The sequence below is a fragment of the Melanaphis sacchari genome, unplaced genomic scaffold, assembly GCF_002803265.2.
Source record: "Melanaphis sacchari strain LSU unplaced genomic scaffold, SCAv2.0 Contig36_pilon_pilon, whole genome shotgun sequence".
In the NCBI taxonomy this organism is placed as follows: Eukaryota; Metazoa; Arthropoda; class Insecta; order Hemiptera; family Aphididae; genus Melanaphis; species Melanaphis sacchari.
In genome coordinates, this window is record NW_020271232.1 from 1,929,531 (window position 1) to 1,941,876 (window position 12,346).

General features: G+C 24.7%; 1 protein-coding gene across 1 annotated transcript; it reads right to left on the reverse strand.

Moving 5' to 3' along the window:
- Positions 1-1,864: 1,864 nt before the first annotated feature.
- On the reverse strand, positions 1,865-5,159 carry LOC112596907 (exostosin-2). Its single transcript, XM_025342744.1, has 10 exons — positions 4,279-5,159; positions 4,008-4,217; positions 3,768-3,945; positions 3,535-3,674; positions 3,244-3,469; positions 3,003-3,183; positions 2,757-2,923; positions 2,559-2,702; positions 2,355-2,483; positions 1,865-2,291 (listed from the first exon to the last, which is right to left on the reverse strand). The coding sequence occupies exons 1-10, from the start codon at positions 4,764-4,766 to the stop codon at positions 2,070-2,072; spliced, it is 2,085 nt and encodes a 694-aa protein (XP_025198529.1). The 5' UTR covers positions 4,767-5,159; the 3' UTR covers positions 1,865-2,069.
- Between the last annotated feature and the right edge of the window lie 7,187 nt (positions 5,160-12,346).

Genomic DNA, 12,346 nt, shown 5'->3' on the forward strand with positions numbered 1-12,346 from the left:
TGTATAAGTATTGTATTGGTATAATAATAAAATTGTCAATAAATAGCCTTGATAAATTTCAAAGAAAATTATAAAAACATTTAAAACTATAATTACGGATAAAATGTTTTAAATGAAAGTAAACATCGTGAGGGGAGTACAAAAGTTTTTGTGAGGGGCGAGGGCTGTTGTAGCCAGATGTAACCATAGCCGATAGTCCCGTGCATGCTATGCACACAACACACCATAATCCCATGCTTACAGGAATTGTAATAAAAAGTTTCAATAAACTTAAATTATTTATACGTAGTTTATATTCGAATTTAATATTAATAGGCAGCGAAGTAAAAGATGATTAATCAAAATTTTCATATTATAACTTCTAACTTTTACAAAATTATTAATTGTTATATAACTTATGTTTAAAATAACTATTTAATAATTTAATCTGCAAGTTGCAAAAAATATATCAGTTATCTTATAGAATTATGAAACTCGATGCCGGAAGTACTTATGAAATATGCACTGTGTAGGTAGATATATAATATGTAGGTAGGTGCTAATAGGTAATATATTAAACACGATGTACTTATATGTATATATATACTACCATTGATTAAGAAACCTAATTCTTATCACAATTTAAATTATGTCATAATATGCATGTAATCTGCATTTAGATATTTTTATACAAATATAATCTCATTGGGTTGTTAAATATTATAATTTATAAATATATATATTGTACATAGCTACATAGGTAAATAGTTTAATGGTAAGATACAAGTTTAGTCATAACTCATAACCAAAGTACCTATCGGAGTTAAATGCAATCACATGGCTATACCTAAAGCAATATATTATTAAAACAATTAAGCGACTACTAACTTTTATTTAATATTTTATAATGATGTTGTACAACAATAGATAAAACTTAAAATAATATGTCAATTTAATTGCACCTATTTAACTAAGTTCTATAGTACGAATATAATTACTATTGTTATGAAAAACAAGTGAAAACGATACTAATTTTAGTACATTAGACTAGTTGCTGAATTATTTTTTGAATTATTACCATCTCACAGCTACAATTATGATTTATGAATGATTTGGATAACTTATTATTCAATTTTTAGTTTATTCCAATTTTTTTTTTAAATTAATTGATTGAAAATTAATAATTTATAACTGTTAGACAAAATTAACTAATAAAAACACAGAAATTCAGCTAGTGCAAATAATTAAATAACATAAAAAAAAACAATTCCATTCTGTATTCAAATTGATAACTTATATTTTTTGCTAAAATATATTTTAATATATTTTTTATGGCCAATATTCAATCTTGTTTACAAATTATTCAACAATATAATCTTAAACATAAATAAAAACATCTAATCATAAATATTTTAAACCTGTACAAGTACTTTTTTTTAAGTTTGTGATGGTTTACATGAAATGGCATTTACAATTTAAAAATGATTGTATTATATTATGCATTGCATAAGTTGTTCTTGTTTCATTTATATATAATTACATGTTTATGTTTATTAAAAATAACAGTTCTTCAAAAACAAATTAAAAACAATTAATTATCTAAATAACATGTATAAAATAGGAAAATAATCTAGTGATGGCTGAATAATTGAGGCAGGACTTACAATGGTATTATGTAAAAAAAAAAAAAATAAAAAAATACACACCTAAAAACATTCAAATAAATAACAAGTGAATTATTTCAATGACACAACCAACAATGAGAGTAAGGTTTCATATTTCTTTTAAATAAAAAAATGTTATAATATGAGCAAAATAAAAACTTAATGGTAACATAAGTCTATAAATCAAAATTAAAATACAATAATATACACAATTAAAATTAATTTAATTACTAGTTATAAACATCTAATGCTGATCAAATGAATATATTAATAAAATATACGATAACAACCTTTTAATACATTACAGATTGGCTTTAAAATTATGGTAGAAAAAAAAAAAGAAGGAATAGAAAATTTAAAATAATATATATCATAGAAAATAAGATTTGATCATAAGTCTCAAAAGTCAATATAGCATAATAATGATCACAATTCTCCGACATTGTTATACCTCTTTAATTTTTTTGGAAATGCATCTTTATACAGAACAGGATCAACTCTATACTCTACAGTCTTTAATGGCATTCTACCATAAATAGCGGCAAACATATTCACACATGATGTTCTTATAGCCATGTGTCCTTGGTCAGCTGATAACATTTCAGTGTTTGTACATTGAGGACATTTAAACTTCTTTTTAGGAGTTACCTAAAAGAAAGTCGAATATTTTCAATTGAAAGGAAAAATAATATATATATATAACAATATTACTTTAATTGGAGCTTTGTTTGTAGTGTTAGACACTAAAAAGTTCATTGCAATGTCTTCACAATTCATATGATCATCAACCCATTGTTTGATATTGTTAGGCATGATATAAGTGTAAGCTTGATTCCAATACTATATAAATAAGCATTTAAAAAATTCAAAATTTTATATATTTTTTTTTCTTTTATCAATAACAAATTTTCTCACTTTATGGTAAAATGCTGCTCCAGTCAATACCATAGATATTTCATTTTTCCATTCTGATTCATATTTCCAAGTATTAGTCTTGTTATTCCATACATGAGTTCTAGATGGAAAACCCACTATATGATCAGGAAATTCTTTCCATACCTAAAGACAGCAAACATTTAAAGATTTTACATAAAATTCCAAATATTTATTTACCTGAAATCCAAATTCAATTTCATCTGAAGTCAACATAAGTATATCATCATCAAGAGATAAAATTGCTTCCGTTTCAATTTCTCTATACGGAAAAAATCGATTTGATAGTTTGTTTGATGTTGTTTGTACAACCTTTAGAGATACATCAATTTTTGGCCATTCTGAAACTTTATTAAGTAAACCGCTTAATGTTTATGAATCAGTAGATCATTATTTTTTGAAAATGTTTCAACTTCAAATACTTACAATGTGGTGGAGATTTCAACTGATTATTCCAAACAACAATAATCTTTTGAAGACTTGGTGCCTTACTGATCATATTTATTAGTGTAAACAAACTATCTATTCTATCATAAGATAATATTATTGCTGTGAATCCCGAAGAATCTGACATATATGGGAGAAATAATGGATTTCTAGCTGATACCTAAATAAATTAAACATGAAAAATCTACTGATATTTATTAAATTAAAAATGCTAACATACAGGATTTGGTCTTAAATTCCAATTTTCATAAAAATCTGAATTATGTGGATGTAGTCTTTGGCTCAATATCTTAAGAGTAGTCATAGTGATTATTTTCAATGATGATAAATACGTTTTATATAACCAACGACCTTGAGCTGACATATCTTTTCGTCGATCCAAAGGAATGCCAGAAACTATGTCTAGTAAAGCATTTAATTCAGTTTCACTCCATACAATTATGGCTCTATTAGACAAAAATAAAAACTTTTAGTTTTATTAAAAAAATAATGTATAACAGTAAATACAAACCTTTTCCAGTCTATAACTTCAAAAAATGGTAATACAACATGATTAATAGCTACTATTGGTATACATCCTGCAGCCAGTGCATCAATTAAAACCGTATCTATTAGCCGTGGACCCGGCAATATTAAACAAAACACACTGTCCTATATTAAGTAATATAAGATTGAAAAAAATAATCAGCAACTTAAATCAATATATTTATTTTCATGAAATATAAAAAAATTCTAAATACTTACAGTAAAAATGTCTATATAGTTATAAGTAATGTTTTTATGGCAAACTATTGTTTTGTTTTGTCCACTATGTGAGCAAGGTTCTATAACTCTAATCATTGATTTTTGTTTCTCAATTGATTTTAAAGAAGTAATGAAATTATTATGAAGATTTGTTTGAACTGTGGTGATAAATGTAGTTCTGAAAAGTATTAAAAATCTAAATAATTTATTGTATTTATTACAGCTAATTTAATTGTTTACCTGTATTTAAAGGTATAGTCATTACTTAAAGAAATGGCTAAGTTGCTGTAAATTGCTATTGAAATATCAAAAGATGATCTATATGTCCAAGAATCAAAACCTACACCAGCAACCATGGCTTTACCAATAGACAATTCAACAAAAGTTTTATAGTCTGGTGCTGTTCCTGGTACCATATTAAATATTAAATGGTTTTGACCATCATTCCAACTAAATAATATAAACAAATTAGTTGAATATTTATTCCATTGTTATGATAAATCTAACTTACTGTGGTAATAGTGCAAGAGCCTGTGATGTTTCTTTTACGCGAAACCGGTTTTGATTTAATGTATCGATTGGTGGTACAAAAACACATGCTTCTTCCGGATTTTTTGTATAATATTGACTCTCTACTATTGTATTTAGTATGGTATGATATTCTTTAGACATTTTACCCCCAATAGGTATGAAATCCTGGTCAACATGTCTGGCCATCGGATAAACATAAACTTTAAAATCCCCATTAAACTTATGGCCACACCTGTATATATTGAAACAATCGTAGAATGTACAACGAGAGTTTGTTGGAACTGTCGGACTGTCTTTGGGGATAACATACTGAGAGACTTCTTGAATTTTTGAAGGTTTCTGGAGGAGCTTAATTGCATGCGGCAGAACAACTACATACACAAAAGACAGGAGAAATGAAATGAATATAGAAATGTAGATCAACTTTTGGTGTCTCAATAGACGGCAACATGCTAAACGAATGAACATGATTTTGTCAGTGTCGGTCGTGAGGCAGACGCCTCATGGAGTAATACGAGCGATGGCTCGGCGATGATATTTTCATCATTGCAAGTCGCTCAGCCATTAGACGGTCCACTAGTTTAATGATATATTTGAAATAGGTAAATATTAAAAAAAAAATAATTATAAAAATTAACACTTTTTAAGTAAAAACACATTAGAATGTTGCTTTATTTTCCGCGCTAAACGACCTGTTAATAGTGTTAACTACGAACGCATTCGATTCAAATTGTCGAGTCATTTTATTTAAATAATTCACGTCTAACAATTCAAAACATTAGTTTTTAACTTAAGTAATGTTATTATATAGTTTAAAAGCATTAACAATAGTCATTTTTACTACATTTCAAAAACGTTCTAAGAAAACATATTTTTATTATCTTTATCTGTTATCATACTCACTACGAATAAATAATTATAACTTGATGCACTGCGTATCCATCAGTGCATGCCAACCAGGGATATTTTAAAACATTCCATATATCATAAAATTATTTTTTTCGTTTTGATTTAATTATTTAAATTTTTTATTCCGAAGTACAAACAGCTTAAGGAAACTTTTAATAATAGCATGGCTATGATAAAATTAATTTTCATTAATCTCAAAAATTGAAGAATTCAAAAATTTTAACCATTGCATAAGATATCAGATATCACTGACGAAAGTGATGGGTAGTATCTATGTATATAGTACCTACTATCTACTGTGTTGCACCAATGACCAATATATAAATATATTTTTTAAGTAGAGTCAATAGAGACTAGAGATATTAAAAACTTAAATTTGTATAAATTTTAAAATTTTAATTTTTTTTTTATTTCTAGACCCACAACGTCTAACAGCATATCTATATTTTATGAAATTGTGTCACTGCAGCAGCACTTAAATTACAGAATATTACGAATATGCATTACATGTTTTTACAGTTATTATACCTATAGGTGACGAGAATTCAAGCAGCTTATATACTTACAGCGATAATATATACATAGCTAACAGCCAATAACAACAGAAAATAGCTACTTATAAATAGGTACTTACAAAATAATCTATTTTGTAATAGTATACATTTTAATAATAAGCCAATTATAGGTACATACAATTTGGATAATATTTTTTAATTTTTAAGTCAATTATACGTGACGTTTGGTCAACACTATATTTAGAATAAAATGGATCATTATAAATATATTTATATACGATATATCTACTACACCTCAAATATACTAAAAAATAAGTACTGTCTATACATATACCTCTGTTCACTGGGCACTAATATACGATGTATATAATACTCTTATAGTTTAATACATCATAAGAGTATTATTTATTTAATAGTCCGTTAGATTATACGTGTGGGACTAGTTTAGACTTACAATAATATCTAGTATCTAAATTCTTGTTTTAAATAATTGTAAATAATTATGTATTATCTATCAATTGTTAAAATGTTAAAAATATTAATTAATTTTATCAATAAGTTAGATGACCTTTTCCGGAACACTTTATGGTCTTTATGTCTTTATAACAAAACAAATAAAAAGAAAAAAATATCTAAATTCTAAGCAAATATTATTTGTAGTCCACAAAGAATTTGGTACAGGCGTACAACTCGCACATAATAATAAAATAATCACTGAATTTAATACTACCCCTTAAATTTTAATTTCTAAAATGAAAAACAAAAAATGAAGATATTTATATCCTTCAACACATACACAATGTTGATACTGTTAAAAATTAGTATTTCAATTTTACTCTTCAAATTCTTACCTTAAAAAATTTTCAAAGTTAGATAATTCGGAAAAACCACCATAATTCTTGCTTTAGAGTTTTACTCTATATTTCTCAAACAATTATCAAAGACTAATTCTTAAACGAATTTTTAAAAATATATTCTCGAGTATAATAATTCCATCGCTAAATTTGGTTGTACAGTCAAACTTTAGTTATAAGCTTTAGAAATTATTATCTCTACTATCTTTCTATTAATTTTAAATCGTATATTACTGACCAACATATCCAAAGTTATTAGTCATCTGATATAGGTATAAATTTATTTATGTATAACACAAACCTGCGACTACTTTGTTGTGTAAACTTTTTGTACCACTTATATTTATATAGATGTTGACGCGCTGAATTAAATAATGTAGGTAATCAATTTTTCTCTAACATGTCTAAATTAAATTTAAATAAAATTCAAATATTTCAAAATACAAAACTCTGTAAAATAACTAACGTTCAGCACTTTAGTCTTTTGTCTCTAAAATAACTTTTCTCAATTAATTACCTTAAGACGTCAAATCAATTGAATATTAATTTATACTTTTTTATAAAAGACCAAACAGACCCCTTTCATTTAATAAAACTTTAAAATTGTAATAATTCTTTTATATTTAATTCTATCCTTACAAATTTTTTTTTTACTCAACATGAACCATTGTTTTAAATTCTTAGCTTAAGTTTAATATTTTCGACAATTTTTTGAAAACTATAACACTACGTGTGCAGCTCCAAGAACCATCTGTCAATTTCGGCCTTGAAAAACTGAACATACATAAGTAAGTTATAGAATATATATTATATATACAATAATTTTGTATTAAACAAGTAAACAACACGCCGTGGGTGGTAATTATAGCCGTTTATGTGTTTACCTATTGTATATACAATTTTTGAATCGTGAGTTATTCAGTCATAATTAGTAATTACACATAGATCAATTCTATACATTAAAAATTAGGATACATTTTATTATCTTAACACAATTGTCTCTCTCAATACGTGTATTTCAGGGGATAAATTAAAAAATTATACTAATAAATGGACAATTTAACTTTTTTAAACAAAATCGAATTTGCCTAATATTTGGTGTTACTTCTTCAAATTTTTTTTTAGTTTTAAAGCTTTTTTAATATGTCATCAATTACAATATACATAATTAAACCACAAGTGTACAAATTATATTTAATAAATAAAAAATAAATGATCAAAATTAACATTTTTTAAAATAAATTGCATTAAACTACAAATAACGTGGCGAGAATATCTTAAAAGGTTTGTTTACATAATATGTGTGCTATAACTTTCTAGTCATACGCTGCTAAGTATTATTATCTTAAAATTCTTAGAAGAATAACTGAATGTAATGTGTAAGTAAATTGTATAGACAATCATTTTGTTGGTTTTATTTTAACATAATAATATGCAAGTCCAATTATTTTTGAATACCCTCTGATAACCTTTGACCTACCTCGTACATTTAGTATGTTTTATTATTATTATATATAAATTATACTATATATTATATAGTGGGTTTTTTTTTTTATTGTACTTCTCGTTTCCATGACTGCATTAAACATACATTTTACATTTACAAGTTACAAGTTATAACTTACGTTTAATAAAAACATAATTTACACTATATTTCATGAAATTATACTTAACTAATATACTAACACTATTATTAATTATTATACTAAAATAGATAACATATTATATTAATAATTTGTGCAAGCGTAGTGGTGCAAATATGGTGGGAGTATTATAATATTTTATTATATGTATCATATGTCATTATAGAGGAGTTCAAGGATTTAATTTTTTATTCAAATTCAAATTATTAATTTTAGATAGATATACCATATACATTATAATATTCTGTATTATATTATGGTGTCTGATGAACGAACTATTAATATTGGAATATAAAGGAATATATTAATTTACATGGCAATACCGATTTTTCAAGTGTTTCATTTTTTTAAATATTGTTTAAATAAGTTTTATGAATAATGATTAATGTGAAAAAATATATAGCTATACATATTTATTATAATATTCTATATTGTGTTATATATAGTTACTGTCAGGTGGATCTTATGTAGTTACGTAGTAATGTACTGTATATAATTTACTAGGTATTCATTGTTATTTTACGAATTAGAAATGATTTTTAGCGGAGCGATATTTGTTTAAAATTGATACATTTATTTATTTACCATAATAATATATCTGGAGTTTGGTATTTACAGCAGATTTTATTTTTAAGTACATCCAACCCATATGATACCAGCCATATATTAATTACAGTCTATATTAGTGATGTAATGTAAGCATATGGAAATACTTCAAAAATGTCATAATATCCCCACTTTAACGATGGAAAATTGAACACAGATGGTGGCAGCTCGTATAGGGCAAGGGCATGTTAATGTAGGTAGTATATATAATACGTCTATACTTAATAAGATAATTTATTTTAGTACCCTATAGTTATTTTTGAACAAAGTAGCAAGTACGAAGTGAAAACTGGTATGATCTGAAAATTAACATAACAATGTTTACAATACATGAAAGTATTGTAAATAAATAGTATCTATAATTAAGTGAAATGAACTATTTAAACAAAATAAACGTTATCGACATTCTCGTCATATTTTTATTATAATATATTGAGAAAATAACCACCTGGCGCTCCAAAAGTGGAATTTTGTAAATTTTAAATTATCGGCAGTCGTTTTTACTGCACACTTGTTCATAACCGCACATTTTACACCGTTCAATACTACACATAGATTTTATTTATTGTTAAAATATAAATTTGAAAGGTTGATAATTCAAAACCGCATACATTTGATTGAAAATTAAAAATTAAGCATATTTTATTATAAAAAAAAATTAATTTAGTATAAATTAAAAATAATTTTATATATAATTAAATTGAAATAAATGTATTTCCTTGGTCATGAAACGATTGTTTTTGCCCTACATACTTTACGTGTACGGTTTGGCGGTTTACGTTGTCGTTTCTCATGAGTCTAAATTTGGTTTCAGATTTTGTGATCTTGATCAAATAAGATTAACTATAGTGTGTAGTACTAAACGATAATGTTATTTTAGATAAATATATATGTTATATATATATATATTAATGTGTGCGGTATTGAACGGTTTAATTTGGGGAAAATATGTGGGATTAAGATATAAAAGTGTACAGTTTCGGACGACGACTTTTTTTTGAAAGTGTGCAGTTATGAATGACGCCCTAAATTATAATTTATAGAAATTAAATACTTAAAAAATATATAAGACTATAGCATAATTTGCATATATTAACTAGACATTAAGACTATTTACAAAAATTAAATTTTATTTTTTCACCATAAACTTTCGAAAACGACATTTTTAAAATTAAAGCAAATGTAACAAATAGACAACATCTTGCCATAACTTAAAAAAATAACTTTATTGGCCGACTTCAATTTAGATAAACGCTTATTAGATAATTGATAATCAAATACAAACTACAATTAAGATAGCAATTCAATATTATTACGACCGCAATAAATGGTTTATTGCGACTATAACTCGGACACAACTGATAGAATGTTCTTAAAAAAATTAACATCATGATATACATTAAATTATCGATTATTTATCATACATTCATAAAATTATATACAATATTGTAATAATTATTAATCTAATCCAAAAATTACATTTGATTTGTCAACTATATTTTTTTATAATCTTTTTATTATTACATTTTGCATATGTACACGCTAAAAATTTGAAAAAAAAATATTTTAAACAAAACACACTAAGTCATGTTTTTTTTTTTTTTTTATTATCGTTTTTAAAATACGGTTATTAAACATAGATGTGTGTACTTAAGTTAATGCCTCTGCATCAACACTGAATGTTGGCAACCTTAATTAATTAGTTTTTAAATCTATTAAACATTGTACAGAGGTAACTATACGGTCAAATCGATTAATGATGGCAAATTTTTATTTAATCTTGAATAATATAGTTCATTAAAGTTATTATATACCTATTATAATTTATGATTTAGGTGTCTAAACAGTATATAGTATAGTGTATACGACTATATTATACCTTATGGCTTATATAAACCAGCGTTTCTCAACCTATGGTACGCGTATCACTAGTGGTACGCAGAAACTTTAAAGGTGGTACGTGAAGGAAAAATAAATATTTATTATAAAATAAAATATTATTATGTACATAAAATATTATTTCGTTTATTTGATTAACTAAACCAGATAGCCAGTTTAACTCACATTAATGATAAAAATTTAGATAAACGATGATCTTTATAATGTTGTAATGTTTGGTCGATTTATGTTTTAACAAATTGTACATACTTAATTTTACTTTTGTTCAATAAATGTTAATATTCTAAACATTTTTTTATAAGTGAAATGAAAAAATAGAGTTTTTTAAATTAAGTGGTACGTGAACAATTTCAAGATATGTAGGTGGTACTCGGACGTGGGACGTTAAAAGGTTGAGAATCGCTGATATTAATGTAGACTATATTATGTTGATGACAAAGTGCATAGATAATTATTACTTATAATATGTAGGTTGTAGCTGGTAAATATTAATTTAAACTATTTAGGCTCTACAATAAAAGAATAAAATAAAATATTAATTGTATAAAATATACTTATAAATATAGTTAACAACATTTTACGTTCGAGGTATGTACTGAACATTTTGTAAAACTAGTTAATTTTATTTTAATAATAACTAAAAAAAATTTTATACAAACGATTTAATTAAAAACTTGTTTTAAAGTAAATCCTTATATTCTTCAAATACGTATGTAAGAACTAAGAACTATATACATTATAAGTTTTAATAAATTAATATCTATATTTTAGAGAGCTTCGATCAATAGATCTAATCTAAACATACAAGCGATTGTAACAAACGAGAGATATACCTATATCTAAACAATATACTATGTACAATGTATAATGACCATACTACGTTTGCATTAATTATTTATAATGTTTTAACTAAAAACATTAATGTTTCCATGTACAGTATTATTTTATTAATATTACTCTGTATAGTAAATTATACTTAATAATACCACTATTCTATAATAGAAAATAAAATTATTATTATTATTTTTTTTTTTTTTAATTGAAACACAATTGAAACAAAAATTGTTCATAATAATTTAATTTCTTTTGTAAATAAGGTACCTATTATTGTATATTAAAGTTAAAATTAATTATTTTATAACTGTTACTCAAATGATACTAATAAGCAATAGCAATAATCATTATAGAGAAGGTGGGTAAATTAACAAATTTGGCTATTTAAACAAGCATAAATGATAAAGGTTATATTTCAGAACATTGAACCTTTGCATATAAAAATAAATAACATATTATATACCTACATAATACATTGTATATTAATCTAACTTCGTGTAGTATTTTTACTTCAAATTGTCATGTTTATAGATATCATTAATCATATGCTAATAAATTTATAGAAAATATAATATAATGCATTTTATATCAAATATTAGATAATATGTATATATGGTTATACGAGCACAGTTTATCATAGAAAACATTTTATTTAAATTTTAAAATTTATCTAAACATGCATATTCTTAATATGAAGTATGAACATGATATTTATTAAGATTTAAATATTTTAGTAGTTAGTATATTATCTACATTACTCACTGCATATACACAATTACTGATATGTC

Bases quoted from the DNA above. Each gene is read 5' to 3' on its own strand.
- LOC112596907 (XM_025342744.1), bottom strand. From the start codon at position 4,766: ATGTTCATTCGTTTAGCATGTTGCCGTCTATTGAGACACCAAAAGTTG. The intron at 3,946-4,007 runs GTAAACAATTAA...AATACTTTTCAG, and splicing joins GACTATACCTTTAAATACAG to AACTACATTTATCACCACAG. The intron at 3,675-3,767 runs GTAAGTATTTAG...TACTTAATATAG, and splicing joins ACTATATAGACATTTTTACT to GACAGTGTGTTTTGTTTAAT.